Source organism: Triplophysa rosa, linkage group LG6 (assembly GCF_024868665.1).
Source record: "Triplophysa rosa linkage group LG6, Trosa_1v2, whole genome shotgun sequence".
Taxonomy (NCBI): Eukaryota; Metazoa; Chordata; class Actinopteri; order Cypriniformes; family Nemacheilidae; genus Triplophysa; species Triplophysa rosa.
The window spans coordinates 11,305,187-11,326,851 of NC_079895.1; the positions used below are offsets into that span (position 1 = coordinate 11,305,187).

A 21,665-nucleotide genomic window follows, 5' to 3' on the forward strand; every position below is an offset into this window, starting at 1 on the left:
GCAGGCACGAGACGGAAATGAATACAGCCTGGGTCTGACCCCCACTGGAGTGCTCGTGTTTGAAGGGGAAACTAAAATTGGTCTGTTTTTCTGGTAAGCACTTCTGTCTAGCAGGACCAAAGCGAATAGCTTGATTTTCATATTTTCTTACATAATGCACATTTGTAGCTTCTTGCCCTATTCTTCCTATATCTAAAATATATACAGTATTTAAATGATCATATTTATGATATTGAAGGAGGAACATTTTGTTTGATCAAACATCAGTTTGATGTTTGGCCCCTGCAGTCATAGTTACAGTAAATGCAATATAATGGACAAAAAGCAATTTTATCAAAACTGAAATGGTTGTCTACCCAGGCCCAAGATCACACGACTGGACTTTAGGAAGAGCAAACTCACCCTGGTGGTAGTGGAGGATGATGAACAGGTAGTGCAGGAGACAGAAGAGGTAAAGACACAAACACACAAACATTCTACACCACAAGTGACCATACTGTAGTGTTAAATGTCTGTTGTCTTCTTAGGCAGAGATAGTTTCATATTTTCTGCTGTAAAGCTAGTTTTTCCTCTGGATAAAGTGAACATATTTGTTACGTGGTATTATGTGGAAATATTTGAAGGCCAGCCCATCATAAAGGGGTTTTGATAAGAGTGGGTTCAGCTCCACTTAACTCAGCCACCTGTAGCAGCCCAGTGCTGCTGTGGCATACTTATGCTATAGGCTTAAGGAGTGTTTTTGTTCAATTACTGTATGTCTCTAAAATATTTTTTTCATAGTGCATATAGGAGTTACAGTTTTTAATTACATGAAGTGAAATATATGTGCATTTGAGATGAAGAAACGTGTGTGTATATGTTCATGCAGGGACTTTTGGCTTCTCTCCAGCTTCAGGCATGCTTGGTATCTGTAGCACTTCACACTTTATGTGAATATGAAGCACTGAGGCTGCTAACAAGGGGACAGAACTTCCCTTCAATATAAACACACCTCAGCCTATTACTACCTATTATTATACCAGTATTATTAATTTTGAGGATCTGAATTGATTAAAAAAAAATCTGATCAATAAAAATATTAATAATCTCTCAAAGGTGATTATTTGCTTTTTATTGTATTGTAGTTATCTGTCTGTTATCAGATTGAATCAACTCTTTCTTTGTCCTCTGAGTCGTGTGTCATTGATTACAGCACAGGTCACTGATGCCGTTTTCTCAGTCGTCCAGCTGATAAAAGCCTCAGACAATATTTGATTTGCCTCAGATGGGGTTAAATTGAGTAGCTGATAACTGATAGTAGGGAGTTCTGTTTTTAACTTTTGCTATCAGTCAAAGGCAAAACTACCAGGTAAATAAAATGGAGACTAAGACAGATAACATGCCACATTTGTATGCTGTTTATGATTTGGAACAGTCTTCACATTGATAGAGCCACTAATGATACCTCACAGTGCTGTCTTGGTAGGCGCTCAGTAGATTCTGAAATGGAGATATGCTATACACTAAAGGAAGTTTGTGTAAACCTGTACACTTAACACTTGTCCAAGCCTAATTCACTTGGCTTAAAGCCTTTTTACTTGATATATTATGTGTTCACACCAGACTGTGAATTAGGTGTTTATTGCTCTTTGCCCTCTGCCATAGGGGAAAGAGCAGGAGCACACGTTTGTGTTCCGCATGGACCATCCGAAGGCTTGCAAGCATCTGTGGAAGTGTGCTGTAGAGCACCATGCTTTCTTCCGCCTGCGGGGCCCCGTCCAGAACAGCTCGGCTCGCTCTGGGTTTATCCGCATGGGCTCTCGTTTCAGATACAGGTCAGTATGTTCTGAAATTGTAACATTTTCTCTTTTACATTTTGTTATATACAGCTTATATAAACACTTGAGTTGTATTTTTCCCCTGCACGTAGACAAGATTTACTGTTGTTTTATAGTAGTCCCTAACAATATCTGCTGCTGAGTTGTAAATTGTAACATGGCCTTGTCTGCACAGTGCCTTGTGTTTCCGCGTGTGGAATTACATCTTATCTCCAGCTGCCAGCCCTGTGCTCTGACGCTGTCCAGTTCGGGCTTTTGTTTGTCTGCTCTCATTTTAACACCTCTCTTTGCTCCAGAATTAACCCATTTTTCACGTCTATGAGTTACCTTATCGTTGGATTCACCTGTGTGTGTCTGATTGTTCAGTATTTACTTTTTACTATTTACTAATGCAGGATAGTCTGCGTATCCTCCCAGGCATAATGTGTTTGTACTGTGAAATGACGCTGTCTGATAACATTAGACTTTCATTACTCTAAGCCCATAAAAAGAAATGTCTGCAGACTTATCGAGTCAGCAGGGACTTGTTTTGAGGATTTTCAAGAGATATGTATAACTGATGTTAATTTGTTTTATTTGTAAGTGGGAAGACAGAATATCAGACCACTAAGGCCAACAAAGCCAGAAGATCTGCCTCGTTTGAAAGGAGACCAAGCCGACGTTACTCTAGGAGAACCATGCAGAACAGAGGTGAGGAAACAAGATTGTCAGCACACTGAACAGTTCAAAGTATTTGAACTTTTTGGGAGATACAGTATATCAGCTTTTTCAAAGAACAAGTGATTTGTTCACGTTGTAGTATCCTGTTGCTTGTTCTATTTGCATCATCACTTAGTTTTGTTCCCAATATTGTTGTACAGCATTTTGCAGAGATCTTTCATTAGCTACAGTTTATTCATAACTATTTTTTGAATCACTGTATTGATGATGTACAAGCCACTCAAGTAGTGAAGCCATAAAATTGCTGCCTAACACTGGTTTTTAGCCCCACGTGTGTCATTCTGGTATGACTTAAGCATTGCGTGATTTCTAATGAAATGTTCGTTCTTTTCTTTTGTATTTCTGCAGGCCACATCAAGCCTTCAGAGTAAGTACTTTACACAAACACTGTTTAGAGCTTGTAAAAATCAGTGTTTACTTGAATGATGAGCTATTACCATCTTTATCCATACAATAATAATTATTAAAGAATATGCTTCCAACAGTCCTCTTATTGCCTGCTGTAACACTGCTGGTGTTAAGGCAGGACAACAGGAGTGTACATTTATCATGCGATGGCATCTGTCATATTCATTTACAGGGTGTTTTCAGCTCTTATTCTGTGACTAATAACAATTCTAACTGATTCACAAATATGACGGTTTGACTCATTGTGTGTCTATAAGTCACATGCTGAAAATGGTGTCAGTGAACCTGTGTCATGGGTCACTCTGATCCTAAGAAACTTGCGCTGTTTGATGGTCAATGCCATCAGTCAGCAGTAGCTCATAAACCCTCAGATAAGTCATTTCGCTCATTTTCTCTCCTCTTTCCACAGCAGTCACAATAATGGAATGAGCCCAGGCTTAGAAACAAAGGTACTACCAGCTTGAGCTATACCATGGGATGTTATAATACAACGGGATGTTATAATACAACATAGGATAATATAATTACGTCATGTTTTTATTATCAAATTATGTTACAGTTTTTTTTGGAACTTAATATAAACCCAACTCGCTCATCTTTTCTTAGCCTGCTCGCACACGGCCTCCCTGGTCTGGTATGCCTGTGGTCAGCAGCCCACCCTCTGTTTCAAGCCCTGTGGAAATCGAAACCCTCCCCAGGAGTCCCGGTGGCAGCCAATCGGACAAGAGGAGGTGAGCTGCTCACAATTGTAATGCAATAAAACCTTTAAGCTGGTTAATCCAATGCCCTGCTGTTACTTCAGGGCCCCTGCATGGGCACTTAACCTTACTTTGGCAGAGAGAAACACTTACCTATATGATATGCTTTGGCTAGTTGTTGCTGGTGTGTTGGTTAGCTGGTGTTGGGTTATAGTGCTGGCTGGTGACTGGTGCTGAAGGGGCTTTATGCTGTTTAGCTTTGACGTTAAGCAGATGGCTGCTTCAGCACGGCAGAGAACGCCTGCTGGGCTGACGAAAACAAACTTTCTCTTAATGTGAAAGACCACTCGCTCTCTCTTCCTCTCTCTTTCTGTCTTGCGCTGTCTCCTGAGGCTGTTTTTTGGGGTAATTGTGCAATGCAGAGTTTTGGCTTAAACTTGCTGAAATATTGAAAAGAAATTGAATTGGACTTTGGGATTGTGGATGTTTTCCCGTCTTATGAAAGTTAGATCCTTGTTTCTTAATGTTAAAAAATGTTTTAACTTTGTTCTAGTCTGATGTTCTGAAACCCAGTGGCCTTTTCATAAGGCAAGGTATGTACACTCTTGTTTTCAACATTGTATCGATACGCTTCATCCAATCAGTGCATCTCTGCGGGAGTCCTCATGATTGGCTTTTGATTGGTTAACCTCCGTCTGGCTTGGCAAATCAGTATCTGCATACAGTCTTCTGTTTATAGATTTTAGTTCAAACCAACCCAATGAGTGGGATTGAGCGTAGACAAGTGATTTGAGCTTTCTTTGGGATTCAAATGTGGGACTGTCCCACCGTCTTCCTTCTCAATCCTGTAACTTCCACTTCCAATCTTGGCTGACTAGCACCTTTGCTTAGCAAATTTAGGGTGTCACAATCCAATCACAATAAGACTTATACAGTATGTGGGGTTAAGGACTCCGTAGTGCCTCTCTGACTTTCTGTCCTGTTACTGCAAACTCTGTTAAATAAGCCAGGGAACTAAATAAGCATCTGGGGTCTCATTTATAAACGTTGCGTACGCACAAAATGGGACTGGAAACGTGCGTACGCCACTTTCCACGCAAAGGTTGTGGTCTATTAAAAACAAACTTGACGGGAGAATGTGCACACCTGTAAGCAAACTCTGACCCATGCGTACGCACATTCTGGTGACATGGGGCGACACAAATGGTGAGTTAGTGAACTTAGTTTGAAGAAAGTAGGCCTAAGTGTGATAAAAACGATTATAAGCATTAATGCCTCACACACATTTATTTTGTTAAAGATACACATTATCACGAAGATTAAATCTTCAGTTATTTGCGCTTGTATTGAGTGATCGTTTAATGCACCTTCTTCTAAAATCCAACTCAAATCTTAAATAAAAATTCAATCTAAATATTTAATCAGCGCTGTCTCACCATCACACTATGAGAGCATGAGGAGGAGATGATCTGACTGAATAGGGACAGCATCAAATACGATAACTGCAGAACACAGTGTAAATAAATACTAAATATATTTTCCTTAAATACTGAGCATAATCATCAAATGTCAAAGTCTGGAAATACAGCCATTAAGCTCTCGCACAATCGTTTCTCTTTAAGTTCTCGTTATCAGTCCTAACTATGATCATAACAAAACCGGAATGAAGAAACATTCGTCTTTTACAATTATGTCTTCAAATTTGATCTCAGGTGAAGGACACCGCTGATTAATGCGGTGATTTTAATGAGGTGTTAATGATCAGTCTAAATGCTGTAAACATTCAAATGCTGCAGAGAACTTCTTTGGCTTAATATAATAATAATTATTATTATTATTAATAATAATTATAACAATTATCCATTTGTAAATCGTAGTGAATCTCATGTGTGGCCATTTGTGATTTCGTTGCGGAGATAAAGGATCGGATCGGCAGTTTTACATCATTTTTTGTTATTTTCTATGGCATCTGATAGCGGTTGGACCCGGAAACGGTATACGGCCATTATGGTGCGTGACGTCAGGCTTAACAAGCGGATTGGATGCCAGGCTTATTAATATACGAATCAGCATTCATGAGGTGCTTTGCATTGACTATTTATGGGTAAAAATGGGCGTGTACAGGGCGGGATANCTCTCAAAGGTGATTATTTGCTTTTTATTGTATTGTAGTTATCTGTCTGTTATCAGATTGAATCAACTCTTTCTTTGTCCTCTGAGTCGTGTGTCATTGATTACAGCACAGGTCACTGATGCCGTTTTCTCAGTCGTCCAGCTGATAAAAGCCTCAGACAATATTTGATTTGCCTCAGATGGGGTTAAATTGAGTAGCTGATAACTGATAGTAGGGAGTTCTGTTTTTAACTTTTGCTATCAGTCAAAGGCAAAACTACCAGGTAAATAAAATGGAGACTAAGACAGATAACATGCCACATTTGTATGCTGTTTATGATTTGGAACAGTCTTCACATTGATAGAGCCACTAATGATACCTCACAGTGCTGTCTTGGTAGGCAGCTCAGTAGATTCTGAAATGGAGATATGCTATACACTAAAGGAAGTTTGTGTAAACCTGTACACTTAACACTTGTCCAAGCCTAATTCACTTGGCTTAAAGCCTTTTTACTTGATATATTATGTGTTCACACCAGACTGTGAATTAGGTGTTTATTGCTCTTTGCCCTCTGCCATAGGGGAAAGAGCAGGAGCACACGTTTGTGTTCCGCATGGACCATCCGAAGGCTTGCAAGCATCTGTGGAAGTGTGCTGTAGAGCACCATGCTTTCTTCCGCCTGCGGGGCCCCGTCCAGAACAGCTCGGCTCGCTCTGGGTTTATCCGCATGGGCTCTCGTTTCAGATACAGGTCAGTATGTTCTGAAATTGTAACATTTTCTCTTTTACATTTTGTTATATACAGCTTATATAAACACTTGAGTTGTATTTTTCCCCTGCACGTAGACAAGATTTACTGTTGTTTTATAGTAGTCCCTAACAATATCTGCTGCTGAGTTGTAAATTGTAACATGGCCTTGTCTGCACAGTGCCTTGTGTTTCCGCGTGTGGAATTACATCTTATCTCCAGCTGCCAGCCCTGTGCTCTGACGCTGTCCAGTTCGGGCTTTTGTTTGTCTGCTCTCATTTTATCACCTCTCTTTGCTCCAGAATTAACCCATTTTTCACGTCTATGAGTTACCTTATCGTTGGATTCACCTGTGTGTGTCTGATTGTTCAGTATTTACTTTTTACTATTTACTAATGCAGGATAGTCTGCGTATCCTCCCAGGCATAATGTGTTTGTACTGTGAAATGACGCTGTCTGATAACATTAGACTTTCATTACTCTAAGCCCATAAAAAGAAATGTCTGCAGACTTATCGAGTCAGCAGGGACTTGTTTTGAGGATTTTCAAGAGATCTGTATAACTGATGTTAATTTGTTTTATTTGTAAGTGGGAAGACAGAATATCAGACCACTAAGGCCAACAAAGCCAGAAGATCTGCCTCGTTTGAAAGGAGACCAAGCCGACGTTACTCTAGGAGAACCATGCAGAACAGAGGTGAGGAAACAAGATTGTCAGCACACTGAACAGTTCAAAGTATTTGAACTTTTTGGGAGATACAGTATATCAGCTTTTTCAAAGAACAAGTGATTTGTTCACGTTGTAGTATCCTGTTGCTTGTTCTATTTGCATCATCACTTAGTTTTGTTCCCAATATTGTTGTACAGCATTTTGCAGAGATCTTTCATTAGCTACAGTTTATTCATAACTATTTTTTGAATCACTGTATTGATGATGTACAAGCCACTCAAGTAGTGAAGCCATAAAATTGCTGCCTAACACTGGTTTTTAGCCCCACGTGTGTCATTCTGGTATGACTTAAGCATTGCGTGATTTCTAATGAAATGTTCGTTCTTTTCTTTTGTATTTCTGCAGGCCACATCAAGCCTTCAGAGTAAGTACTTTACACAAACACTGTTTAGAGCTTGTAAAAATCAGTGTTTACTTGAATGATGAGCTATTACCATCTTTATCCATACAATAATAATTATTAAAGAATATGCTTCCAACAGTCCTCTTATTGCCTGCTGTAACACTGCTGGTGTTAAGGCAGGACAACAGGAGTGTACATTTATCATGCGATGGCATCTGTCATATTCATTTACAGGGTGTTTTCAGCTCTTATTCTGTGACTAATAACAATTCTAACTGATTCACAAATATGACGGTTTGACTCATTGTGTGTCTATAAGTCACATGCTGAAAATGGTGTCAGTGAACCTGTGTCATGGGTCACTCTGATCCTAAGAAACTTGCGCTGTTTGATGGTCAATGCCATCAGTCAGCAGTAGCTCATAAACCCTCAGATAAGTCATTTCGCTCATTTTCTCTCCTCTTTCCACAGCAGTCACAATAATGGAATGAGCCCAGGCTTAGAAACAAAGGTACTACCAGCTTGAGCTATACCATGGGATGTTATAATACAACGGGATGTTATAATACAACATAGGATAATATAATTACGTCATGTTTTTATTATCAAATTATGTTACAGTTTTTTTTGGAACTTACTATAAACCCAACTCGCTCATCTTTTCTTAGCCTGCTCGCACACGGCCTCCCTGGTCTGGTATGCCTGTGGTCAGCAGCCCACCCTCTGTTTCAAGCCCTGTGGAAATCGAAACCCTCCCCAGGAGTCCCGGTGGCAGCCAATCGGACAAGAGGAGGTGAGCTGCTCACAATTGTAATGCAATAAAACCTTTAAGCTGGTTAATCCAATGCCCTGCTGTTACTTCAGGGCCCCTGCATGGGCACTTAACCTTACTTTGGCAGAGAGCAACACTTACCTATATGATATGCTTTGGCTAGTTGTTGCTGGTGTGTTGGTTAGCTGGTGTTGGGTTATAGTGCTGGCTGGTGACTGGTGCTGAAGGGGCTTTATGCTGTTTAGCTTTGACGTTAAGCAGATGGCTGCTTCAGCACGGCGGAGAACGCCTGCTGGGCTGACGAAAACAAACTTTCTCTTAATGTGAAAGACCACTCGCTCTCTCTTCCTCTCTCTTTCTGTCTTGCGCTGTCTCCTGAGGCTGTTTTTTGGGGTAATTGTGCAATGCAGAGTTTTGGCTTAAACTTGCTGAAATATTGAAAAGAAATTGAATTGGACTTTGGGATTGTGGATGTTTTCCCGTCTTATGAAAGTTAGATCCTTGTTTCTTAATGTTAAAAAATGTTTTAACTTTGTTCTAGTCTGATGTTCTGAAACCCAGTGGCCTTTTCATAAGGCAAGGTATGTACACTCTTGTTTTCAACATTGTATCGATACGCTTCATCCAATCAGTGCATCTCTGCGGGAGTCCTCATGATTGGCTTTTGATTGGTTAACCTCCGTCTGGCTTGGCAAATCAGTATCTGCATACAGTCTTCTGTTTATCGATTTTAGTTCAAACCAACCCAATGAGTGGGATTGAGCGTAGACTGAGCGTAGAAGTGATTTGAGCTTTCTTTGGGATTCAAATGTGGGACTGTCCCACCGTCTTCCTTCTCAATCCTGTAACTTCCACTTCCAATCTTGGCTGACTAGCACCTTTGCTTAGCAAATTTAGGGTGTCACAATCCAATCACAATAAGACTTATACAGTATGTGGGGTTAAGGACTCCGTAGTGCCTCTCTGACTTTCTGTCCTGTTACTGCAAACTCTGTTAAATAAGCCAGGGAACTAAATAAGCATCTGGGGTCTCATTTATAAACGTTGCGTACGCACAAAATGGGACTGGAAACGTGCGTACGCCACTTTCCACGCAAAGGTTGTGGTCTATTAAAAACAAACTTGACGGGAGAATGTGCTCACCTGTAAGCAAACTCTGACCCATGCGTACGCACATTCTGGTGACATGGGGCGACACAAATGGTGAGTTAGTGAACTTAGTTTGAAGAAAGTAGGCCTAAGTGTGATAAAAACGATTATAAGCATTAATGCCTCACACACATTTATTTTGTTAAAGATTCACATTATCACGAAGATTAAATCTTCAGTTATTTGCGCTTGTATTGAGTGATCGTTTAATGCACCTTCTTCTAAAATCCAACTCAAATCTTAAATAAAAATTCAATCTAAATATTTAATCAGCGCTGTCTCACCATCACACTATGAGTGCATGAGGAGGAGATGATCTGACTGAATAGGGACAGCATCAAATACGATAACTGCAGAACACAGTGTAAATAAATACTAAATATATTTTCCTTAAATACTGAGCATAATCATCAAATGTCAAAGTCTGGAAATACAGCCATTAAGCTCTCGCACAATCGTTTCTCTTTAAGTTCTCGTTATCAGTCCTAACTATGATCATAACAAAACCGGAATGAAGAAACATTCGTCTTTTACAATTATGTCTTCAAATTTGATCTCAGGTGAAGGACACCGCTGATTAATGCGGTGATTTTAATGAGGTGTTAATGATCAGTCTAAATGCTGTAAACATTCAAATGCTGCAGAGAACTTCTTTGGCTTAATATAATAATAATTATTATTATTATTAATAATAATTATAACAATTATCCATTTGTAAATCGTAGTGAATCTCATGTGTGGCCATTTGTGATTTCGTTGCGGAGATAAAGGATCGGATCGGCAGTTTTACATCATTTTTTGTTATTTTCTATGGCATCTGATAGCGGTTGGACCCGGAAACGGTATACGGCCATTATGGTGCGTGACGTCAGGCTTAACAAGCGGATTGGATGCCAGGCTTATTAATATACGAATCAGCATTCATGAGGTGCTTTGCATTGACTATTTATGGGTAAAAATGGGCGTGTACAGGGCGGGATATGAAGCTGATTCGCGTACGCACACTTGCAGGTGATCTGTGATTTATAAAGCGAATATGGCTTACAGGTAGAGGTGCACCGATTGACCGGCAAGAGATCGGAATCGGCCGGTTTTTCGTATGATCGGCCCGACCGGTGACCGGCTGGTCAGTCTCACGTCTCGCCGATTCCAATCCGATCTTCTGTTTCCCGTGATGCGGGCAAGAACGTCACAGCCGTCAGTACACTCAAAGTCGCAAGTAAACATGTAAACGTGCGCGCGCACAGCCTGTCTTTCACGGCTCGTTTATACTCGCATGTGTGTCCACCGTAACCGCTAGTCTCTGCTGACTGACGCGCATCTCTCATATCCGCTGACTGCACGCGCGTGCACACGCATCATGTACTGTACAGACAAAAAGGTGCACTGTAGTTCATCTCTCGCTGCTCCGTCTACATGGGGTATGTATGCTAACAGTGATGCTATTAGCATCATGCTAAACTCTGACACATGCTAAACTCATGTTGAAGTCGTTCACTCTGTGTAAAACAAACGTAAATTCCATTCAACCTGATTCCTTGTCTAACGTTAAAACTGTGGTCATTTCACCTAGGTAAAATGACATTCAACACGACTTCTACTTCTTTTTAAAAATCCAAAATATAAAAAAATGAATAAATCAACCACAAAATATAAGTGATATACAGGTGATGGTCATATAATTAGAATATCATCAAAAAGTTGATTTATTTCACTAATTCCATTCAAAAAGTGAAACTTGTATATTATATTCATTCATTACACACAGACTGATATATTTCAAATGTTTATTTCTTTTAATTTGATGATTATAACTGACAAATTATGAAAATCCCAAATTCAGTATCTCAGAAAATTAGAATATTACTCGAGACCAATACAAAGAAAGGATTTTTAGAAATCTTGGCCAACTGAAAAGTATGAGCATGTACAGCACTCAATACTTAGTTGGGGCTCCTTTTGCCTGAATTACTGCAGCAATGCGGCGTGGCATGGAGTCGATCAGTCTGTGGCACTGCTCAGGTGTTATGAGAGCCCAGGTTGCTCTGATAGTGGCCTTCAGCTCTTCTGCATTGTTGAGTCTGGCATATCGCATCTTCCTCTTCACAATACCCCATAGATTTTCTATGGGGTTAAGGTCAGGCGAGTTTGCTGGCCAATTAAGAACAGGGATACCATGGTCCTTAAACCAGGTACTGGTAGCTTTGGCACTGTGTGCAGGTGCCAAGTCCTGTTGGAAAATAAAATCTGCATCTCAATAAAGTTGGTCAGGAATCGGCAGGTTACACTTGTAATAAAATCGGAATCGGCAAAGAAAATTGCAATCAGTGCATCTCTACTTACAGGTATGCGTACGCACGGTTTTATAAGTCTGAATATTTTTGGGCATACGCTATTTTTGTCTTTAGGGAGCAAGTACACTTTTAGTAAGAATCCTACGCACAGTTTTATAAATGAGACCCCAGATCATCACTTTTCTACTTCTTTTTGGTCATTAGATTTCTCTATGGTGTTTTTCCTTTCCGTACCGAGTTGGTGCCAGTTTTGTGATTTATTAATGCTCCTCACTAGCTAAACATAACCTTCTTTTGACTAACTTAGAAAATAGACTAAAAACTCTCCTGATTCTGGTTAAGGTTACTCAAGCATGTTTTATTCTTTGCTGGTTATTTCTCTATTTTATTATTTAATTTCTGCACTCTGTTCTCATGTCACTGTGCTTCTGTCCTACCATCTGCTCCCCCATGACCTTGATTTCCCATTCAATTTTTTTCATTGCCATACATCCATTTGTATGGTTTAAAAATATTAAAGAATTTAGCTTCTCGATACATATTATGATGACTGTAATAGTCCGCTGCCTGAAATCGGGAACAAACATGTTGGCACTGAGAACAGTCATGAGGAAGATTAAACTAGTGAGTTGCAGTAAAGCAATCCTTGCAGGACTCCAAACAAAAAATGACTAGTGAGCCATTTGACCCTGAAACAATCACTGCCCACATGCTGTGGTAAATATACTGTAACGATACACATATTGTTGCTTAAAACACATACCGAAGACACCTTATTTACTCCCTTTAACTAGCTTAGACTAGAAGTATGATGTCTGTTAGTCAGACAAGTACTGAAGAACCTTATTCAGGTTATGGATTTTAATGCAATGCATATACTGTAATTTTAGTTAGATGGGCATTATAACCAGGAAATTAGAATAATCTAAGATAAGGTGTGTTGTCCTACAGTCCTCTTCTCTGTTCCTTCAGTCTGCTTCTGTAATCTTTGGGTTGCCCTTCCCCTTTTCAACTTCCTCACATCAAACTCGGCAGCATTCCTGTTTTCCTATGCTAACACTCCCCCTCCACTGACCCATCCAGGCCTCACCCCCCTCCCCAATCACACCGCTCACACCAGCGTGACCGCCAGGCACCTCCCTGCACTTCATCTCAGACACGGACGCTGCCACAATCCCTCCACCCTCGCATTCCTTTGATACGAACTCAGCGTCAGGATGAAAGGCACGTTCTCTGGCTGATCTCAAGTGAAACTACCTGGTCTGAAGTCTTCCTCTCATTTCAAGCACAGATACTGCACAGTCATGCATCCCTCCCCACCGAGAACGAAACCAGCCGGTGATGAGATAATCCGCCTGTTCACAGGAGAAACGGTGGAAAGTGCCTTTCACTAAGACTTGTCTGTTAACCAACCCAGCTCTGTTACAAAGGAAATATCCTGCTGACATTTTAGCCTTTTTATTTGTCATTTAATGAGACCTTGATTATTTTAATCAACTTGATTTGTTTGTTTAATATATAAAGCACAATTAACAGCCACAGTTATTATCATTGAGACACTTCCCGCAAATACAAAAGTACGTAGGACTCTAAGCTCTACAAACAAATGAAAATGATTGTTCTTTTTCAACAGTGTCAGTGAATGAAGATGCTTTACAATTAGAATATATTTATATACAATTTTATTTACAAATATTGGTTCTAAAGAGGAAAATTGCTTTTACTGCTCTTAAAGTGTTGGGAATCTACCCTTTGCATAAAAAGTGTCATTAAGAATGTATTGTTTCAATATTGCTATGTGTAATCAAAGTGGTCTGAAAATTTACACAATGTTCAAGTATTGGCCTTTATGATCAGTGAGTTCTCACTAAGGTGATTTTTTTTACCGTTTTAAACCAGTTTTTAACAATATGCATTGCCGCTGTACTATTATACACTGACATGAACAAAGAATGGCTGTGTTACATGGCTTGAAGATGTGTTTTTAAATCCATCAGGTGAGAGTAACTCTCCAGTATTTTTTTCCTTTTAGCTTTGAGACGTTCATGTACTCTTCGTATGATACTATTTTATTTTTCTGTAAATTATAATGTCTTGGAAAGTACTTAAAGGGATAGTTCACCCAAAAATGAAAATGCTGTCATCATTTACTCACCCTCTTGTCATTTCAAACCTGTATGACTTTCTTTTTTCCACAGAACACAAAAGAAGATATTTTAAGAATGTTGATAACCGAACAGCGGTGGCACCCATTGACTTCTATTTAATAGACACAAAACCAATGCAAGTGAATGGCTGCCATAGCTGTTCAGTCAACAACATTTTTCAAAATATCTTCTTTTGTGTTCTACAGAAGAAAGAAAGTCATACAGGTTTGAGATGACGAGGGTGAGTTAATGATGACAGATTTTTCATTTTTGGGTGAACTGTCACTTTAAAGGAACAGTTCACCCCAAAATCAATCCTCAAGTTGCTCCAACACTGTAAAAATGTCTTTGTTCTGATGAACACACAGAAAGATATTTGGAAGAATACTTGTAACCAAACAGTTCTTGGCCACCATTGACTACCATAGTAGAAAAATTTGCTTTGTAAATTTCTTTGTACTATGAAACACAAAAGAAGATATTTTAAAGAATGTAGGAATAAAAACAGTTCTGGGGCACTACCGTTGTTTATTTTGGGGTGAACTGTCCCTTTAATACAGCATATTCAGTTCTAATTACTTTTAGAGGAACGTACTGTATTGTGCACTACTTGCTGGGTTTGGTCAGTGTGTCGAGGAGTGACCTGTCCTTTGTGCTTTAATCACATTCCAGTAGCTTATGGAATGTGACTCCGTTCCCTCCCACATTTCTCTGAAGTTTAATAGGAATGTTACGTTTTGTGACTTATATGCTGGTATTGCTATCATTACCGATATGCAATATGCATTGCATGGTCGTGTGTGGTCTTTTAATCTAGATCTGTGGAATGTGTGTGGTCCGTTGGCATATGAATCTGTTAGAAAACAGCCCCATTTCTTTGCTCGAGATTCTTGAGTAATACGTTTTTAGTGTTGCTTGCTCTTATTTGTTAGAATTTTCCACAAGTTTGCAAAAGATTTCATACCCATTTGTCTATGGAATACATTGAATATGTAGAATATTTTTGTGTTTGTTTTACTGGTGATGATAGAAAATATTCCCAGAGTATATACTTTAGGGCACATGATATTATGTGAGAACTATAACTTGAACAATGAGGTGAGTCACATTTGTCATCTATCAATGAAGACTCCGTATAAGCAGCACTCATGAGATACATACTTTCTTTAGAAGATGATAATCAACCCTTTCATTCATCACAGTGTGCCCTTGGTGACTGACCTGCTGGAGACGTGTGTAGATGAGGTTCTACGGGTCTCTGTTACCATGGTGACACCAGAAGAGGTGGGACCCATTGGAGCTCATACGAGCACAGTCGCTGAAGAAACACTCTCTCTGACCGGTGAGTTAATATATGCAAATACAGTAAGGAGATGCACTTCATAGCCTGATCTGACTAACCCCAGGATGGACATGTTGTAAACCCCACACATGCAGATGTTTTGACCTCTCATTGCTTCCCTGAATGTGGTCTCATCTACAGATGCTGCAGCTCGACTCAAGCAACTGGAGTTTGAAAGCACTCCAGTGCCTGCTCCATCCAGATCCAACATCAACCTCAACATGAACAACCAGGTCAGTTTAGTCACCCGGAAGACCACGCTGACACACAAACTCATTGAGAACAAGGCTTTTTGTAAATGGTGTTTGTGCAGACTGCTTTGCCCGGTATTGAGACATCATTACTTTTGAACTGGTGGTTGAGTAACTCATTTAAAGAAAATGAGAGAAAAGACCATGTAATTAAGATGAAGACCATGCATAGACCATGTAATTGTGAAGAAAGGAGACTTAATGCTTGGTGCCTTGCTTTAATCTGTGCAGGAGGCAGTGATGAAGCTTACAGAGAAAAATTTGAATCGTGTGGGCAGCAGTCCTGTTCTGAACCAGCTCAAAGCTCCCGATGATCTCAAAAGCAACATACTGAAGGCTCAGGCAGAGGCAGCACTCAAGGTATTCCATTTCTTGTAGTCTCTACTAACTTGTGCATGTATAAATGTGGCTTTTTCTACATTTGGTTGCACAGTTGTTTTCAAGTCACCTGAGACTGCTCTAAATATCAAGGGTTGACAGTACATATTTAGTCAATTAAACATGATTTAATTAAAACTTTGTTACAAATCAGAGCTATTATTGAAGATTCCATAGTTTGACATGTTTTATGTTTTAGGATACAATAGATGAGCTTGGATTGACTACAGACAAGAACTGTAATCTGCAGGATGCAACGGCCAGGTATGATGTGTGTGTGTGTGTTGTGTGTTTATTTTATGAATATTGAATAGTCATAATATCATTATGAAAATGTCATGTTTTTTAATCATGAAATCATATAGACAATTGTGATTTTTATTTAGAGAATGTGACATCATGTCATCACTGTTCACCACTGTCATCATATTAAATTGAATAAATTGCAGATAATACTTGTGTCTTTCTCATCATAAGACTGACGGACCATGATGCGAGAATGGGAAGCACCAGCTCTCTGCCAGTGACCGGGCGTGTGGAACGGCAGGAAACCTGGGATTTGTTTACACAGCCTGGCCTGCCTTGCTCTTCCAGCAGGTGAGACCATATTGCCAAACACCAGCAATTTTGGGCAGGTCCAGTGAGAGATTATTCCCTAAAGAAGCATTGCTGCTTCGGTTGAGTGTGTGGATTAAGACATAGTAGTGCCATGTGAGCAAATCTGTGGGCCTCTAATCCTCCTGGGACAGAATTTTAGGCAGTGGAACACAAGTAGGCAGGCAGAAACTGGGGCACACCTAGATTAAAGGGGCCATCAGGTCCTCCCATCACTGGGATAGTTTAGTGAGAGTTGATTCCGCTGGATGTGATCATATTTTTGCCACAGTTAATGGAAAGGTATATCCTTTTTTGATGCATTTATCGTGTATAGATAGATCGTGTATAGATTTTGAAGTGCAGAGATCTAAAAAATTAAAGTTAAAAACATGACCAGTTTAAAATATTTTTCTGCTTATAAACAGTATAACTTATTATTAAATCTGGTCAGTAGAGCCGTTATTTGTTGTTCAACCCAGAATATTATTAAGTAAACTGTTATCCCCTTTATTTGAAGCACTCTATTGCCATCTAGGGGATTCTGTCATCACTGATGGGAGTGGTCTCCTTGGAAATATGTTCTTATGTAACCACATGTATTAATGTGATATGTTGACGGTAATTAATTATCAAATTTACATTTGTTTACTGAATGAAATGAACATCAAATGGCTCATTGTCAAAACAAAATACAAAATTATATCTTTTAAGATGCAGATCAGAATTGTTACTAATTCATTATGATGAATGCTGCTTTGCTCAGTAGTACTCTCAAAGTTACCTCGAGCCATTTCCTCAAACACTTCATAAGAAGTGTTCATCACATTTCATTCAATGGTGATTTCCTGTATGTCCTTGGAATTAGCTCAAAGTGCTTCCTCTAAAGCTCTCAAAGCTTTTTTACTTTGTGCACTTCAGTGCTCAAATCAAGAGCTTGGTCACTCTGACATGCCTCCTTTTTATTGTAAAGAAGTGCATATTTCTGTTGTTTTTATCATCACAACTGCAGAATGAATCTTCGTACACATCCAACATTGTGTTTATTTTACACAGCATTCACATCATGCGTTCATTCATAGAAATGCTGAATTGAAATGTTGTATTCGTTGTTGTCTTTTCTCAGCCTTGAAGCAAAAGCGGACAACTTCATTTCTTCTGTGCCCCCTTTGTCCTCAGATCCAGTGAATGAAGCCCAGTCATCCAAGGTATCAAAGGGTGGCTGAATGCCAATCCAGCTGCTGGCATACTGTAATGAGAGACAATAACAGCTGTCAACATACGCTTTCATTTACTGACACATGCTCTCCTTTAAAAGTAAACAGAATATAGCAAAATTATTTCTTTTTCCTGGCCGTCCAACATTTAAGATAGTGTGTTGATTGTTTTACAGTATGACCGCTTTATTGTAGACCACTTTGCAAGATATAAACACTGGTCCAGAAGCACTTCCGTTTTCAGTTTTTATTTATTTATTTCAAGTTTTTTTCTATCCTACATAATGTCATTTTTAAAGATATTTGTTTAACATTTTAAATCGGTTATACATGTTCTTTTGGTTGTATTTTCTTCAAACGTTGGTGTAACTAAAACAGGAAGTTCTGCTGGACAAGCGTTGTTTACGTCATCCAAAGAGGACCATTGTGACTGCAGTGTCATGTTTAAATGATCCCGAGGGAAATTTGCCCCAGCTTTCAATTAGGAAAGAAACCTGTGCCTTATCTAGGCAATTGAAAATCAATAAAACAGTTTATTTTGTCAGTAAGCAATTAACAAGAACACCCTAGCAACGCCCTAGTAACCATTCAGAGCACTATAGCAATCACAGGAAAGACCAGACACATCTAGTTAAGGAATGTACTCCGTGATAGAATACCCTTTAGAGTATGCTGCTTTTTGTAATGCAGGTTAAAGTTCAGGATCCTGAGCTGCAGTCAGACCCCCAGGCTGAAAACCTGATAGACTTCACAGACCCCATCCCTGTGGTAAGTTCCAGAGACTTTGGAAAAGACTGAAAATATGCTTTAAATCTTCACAGTGTAACTCTAAAAGTTTCACTATTGACACAATTTGATCTTCTGCTGATTTTACAATGTTATTAAAGGACTAATATCGAATATGAATAATTTGACACAGGTACCACCCCCCAAACCTACTATCACACCTCGATGGATCATTCCAGCATCAGTACCTACAGTGAGTTCACTTCTGATTTCTGTGGTGGCTGATTCTGTGCAGGATTCTGTGGTCAAATATTAAATCTGTGTGGTTAAAACGGTTAAACTGTGTCATTGGACTTTGTCGTAGGCAGCCGATTTCCTGATGTATCTTGTATCACAGCTTTTTTGTCAAATAATTTATGTAGCGGTGTGTAGTAAATGAATGAAGTAATGTACCTGTACACTATACTCGATCAAACAGATATCTTTCCATCTCACTGGTATTTCTAGTAGTTTCTGTAGAAACTGACTTGGCTTCTCTTCTCTTTCTCCTCTAGCTGTCCGGCACCTTTAATAATGACCTCCTTGACTGTACAGCAAAGATGTCATCTCAGCATTCTGAAAATTCTGCTATTTCCCCACCTCCCAATCCCTCTCACACTCACAATGTGATTGCCACCAGGTTTGTTTCATCCCTGCTGTATTCTCTCTAAACCGACAATGTATGAAGACCTAAATGTTTTTCTAGTAAAATTTCAGCTGTGCTACAGAGATCCTTAGTGTAATAAGCTTGTTATTGCCTGTTTGTGCTATTTCTAACTGCTGAATTGGTCTCTTTGTTATTGACAGTATTGTGACTGTCCCAAGCAAGGACGACAACCACAAGCCCGTGGGTCTGCTGACCACTGAACTCTGAACGCAGCACCTGTCACTGGACCGTCAGTGCTTTTCACTCAATACTACATTCCAGTCCGAAACTCCAGCACCCTTATAGTGCAGGCACAGACAACTGGACTCGAGGATACAGCAACTTTATCTTCAACAACACTGGTTTTGAACAGATGGTGTCTCTATGTCCTGACCCCTACACTGATTAGAATAGAATACAGTGAGTTGTGTGCAAAGGACTAACAGGAGGCATTGTTTGGGGATCACCGTTCCTTTTATAACTTTTTTACCGCTAACTTCCAAGTAGCACCAGCATTTGGATCTCTGCAAGATGTTAAGCTCTTAAATCAGATGACCACAGTCCTGTTGTGATCGAATGTTTATGACGACATGGTGTTACTCCACCACTTGCTGACCACTTTCTGTCTAGGTGATCTCTAATGTAGTCCTTCATACAGACCTTTTTTTTATCTTTGCCTTTATATTGCTCTGCTTTCGTTTTTATGAAAAGTAGTTGCATTCGGTATTAAGTACTGTACTCCAAACTGCAATGTTGTTATAGGATGCTTGCGTAGGATTGGGCAGCCTGCAGTTATGAAGCCGCTGAGCCAAGTTTTCAGTCTTCTATCAATGCTATTTTTATCCAAACTGTAGTAATGACCTGCCTTATTTTAATAGTTAATTTTAAATGTAAATGGTCAGATACTTGCGTTATATGTATGCGTCGAATAATGAACATTTTACAGCATAGAACATGTTTTCGTGTAATTTTCTCTTCTGCGTTTAACAGGAGTAAGTCATTGGATGTTTTGTGTAGTATGTATTAGCAGCTCTTGCAGTATGTGTTCTTTTACATGGTTTATAAATGTTGTAATACATGTTATGTAAGACACAGGAGCAGCTCAGGCCTCTGGTAAACGCTGGCTTATAAAATATCAAAACTGTTCAACCAAGACAATGTCAACATGCCAAACTGTTATTTACAATGGACAAAAACACCATTTACAATTTGTGCCAGACGTTACCGCAAAGAGAGGCCTTGCTTTCTCCTTCACTGTACATTCCACTGGCACTTGCTGCTATTGGTTACCATACAGAAGACTGCATCACAAAATAATCATAGATGTGTTCACTGGATCTGAAATCACTGGGATAAAATGGAAAGTTTTGCTGGATTTCCAGCACCTGTGGATTATGTTTGAAAGCCCAACACCTTTATACAATCATTTTATGTGAATAGATAGACATCATCCAAGTTGTTTAAAGGATCAACACATTTTCTAGTTTCATCTGTACTGAATGTTTGAAAGTGCTCAGTCGCAGGGCATTTGTAGCTGGAATCTATTCATATGCTCATCACTTCTGTTGTTTTTAATTTCACTTTTAAGGTTTATTTACATGTATTAATGTCATCTGTAGACATCACAGCAATGATCTCATATGTATATATATACTGACTGTAAACTTTCTGTCATTGTATGATGTGAGGCATTGCATAAGTAAAAGGTATTTTAACATGGCTGTTAAAATGTTGGTGCTTTTCTTTTTGTACTTCAGAGGACGTTGGACATTTTATTTTTTATTTATTAGCAAGCAACATGATATAGAATGTAATATAACATGCACAATAGAAAGGAAAATGCTAACATTGTGCTGTTGGGTCCAATTGATAAATGTATCAAAAAGATTTTTATGATTTTGTATACTTCATTTAGTGACCTCAGGTACTGATGTACAGTATGTATGGGGTTAAACTTTGGACTAAGGGATCTGTCCAGACAGAAGCAAAGGTCAGCACACTGTGCAAAAGGAGGTGGCTTAATTTTCAAATATATAAACAAATGAAATTTTATTGTATATTAAATTAATATATAGCTTTGTTTCTAGAGTTATTACCCAGTTTCTTCTGGTGTGACAAAGGGATCTAACTTGAAAATGATCAACTTTGACTCCAACAGAACTAAAAGCAAGAGTTGATGGAAACAATACCACTGACATAAACGGAAAAGCATAGACGTGACAGTAAGTAGTAATAAAGTGGTGGCAACGCTTTGCGGTCACAGACAAATTTGTCATTTGTTTTTCAACCTCTCTTTTACCGCGGTGTCTCTAGTGAACCAGCAGGTGGCGGTAGGGTTCTCAGAATGACCCAACTGAGGGAACATGTACAAACCCAAAACTGAAGTTATAGTTGATGTTTGACTTTTGGTGTGAATAAACGAACTAAAATTTCAATCATTTTTTACAATAACAGCGAAGGACATGCAGATTAGGCTACTGAACTGTTTGCTTGTGATGCCTTTATGCAACTATATTCCCCAAGAGGACTAACCAA

The 21,665-nt window shown here is 39.2% G+C and overlaps 2 protein-coding genes across 2 annotated transcripts in view; both read left to right on the forward strand.

Moving 5' to 3' along the window:
• LOC130555446 (band 4.1-like protein 5) overlaps nucleotides 1-20,990 on the forward strand; it is a 32,975-nt gene extending 11,985 nt beyond the window's left edge. The window contains exons 10-26 of the mRNA XM_057335664.1: nucleotides 5-93; nucleotides 361-451; nucleotides 1,645-1,814; nucleotides 2,401-2,507; nucleotides 2,886-2,904; nucleotides 3,355-3,394; nucleotides 3,552-3,676; nucleotides 15,140-15,279; nucleotides 15,421-15,512; nucleotides 15,762-15,890; nucleotides 16,108-16,172; nucleotides 16,386-16,505; nucleotides 17,629-17,710; nucleotides 18,410-18,487; nucleotides 18,639-18,698; nucleotides 19,000-19,124; nucleotides 19,292-20,990. Coding sequence (XP_057191647.1) covers nucleotides 5-93; nucleotides 361-451; nucleotides 1,645-1,814; nucleotides 2,401-2,507; nucleotides 2,886-2,904; nucleotides 3,355-3,394; nucleotides 3,552-3,676; nucleotides 15,140-15,279; nucleotides 15,421-15,512; nucleotides 15,762-15,890; nucleotides 16,108-16,172; nucleotides 16,386-16,505; nucleotides 17,629-17,710; nucleotides 18,410-18,487; nucleotides 18,639-18,698; nucleotides 19,000-19,124; nucleotides 19,292-19,358 — 1,599 coding nt within the window. The 3' untranslated portion in view covers nucleotides 19,359-20,990. The remainder of the gene's footprint in view (nucleotides 1-4; nucleotides 94-360; nucleotides 452-1,644; nucleotides 1,815-2,400; nucleotides 2,508-2,885; nucleotides 2,905-3,354; nucleotides 3,395-3,551; nucleotides 3,677-15,139; nucleotides 15,280-15,420; nucleotides 15,513-15,761; nucleotides 15,891-16,107; nucleotides 16,173-16,385; nucleotides 16,506-17,628; nucleotides 17,711-18,409; nucleotides 18,488-18,638; nucleotides 18,699-18,999; nucleotides 19,125-19,291) is intronic.
• On the forward strand, nucleotides 6,341-13,953 carry LOC130555443 (band 4.1-like protein 5). Its single transcript, XM_057335661.1, has 7 exons — nucleotides 6,341-6,506; nucleotides 7,093-7,199; nucleotides 7,578-7,596; nucleotides 8,047-8,086; nucleotides 8,244-8,368; nucleotides 8,889-8,928; nucleotides 12,874-13,953. The coding sequence occupies exons 1-6, from the start codon at nucleotides 6,370-6,372 to the stop codon at nucleotides 8,899-8,901; spliced, it is 441 nt and encodes a 146-aa protein (XP_057191644.1). The 5' UTR covers nucleotides 6,341-6,369; the 3' UTR covers nucleotides 8,902-8,928; nucleotides 12,874-13,953.
• Nucleotides 20,991-21,665: the final 675 nt, after the last annotated feature.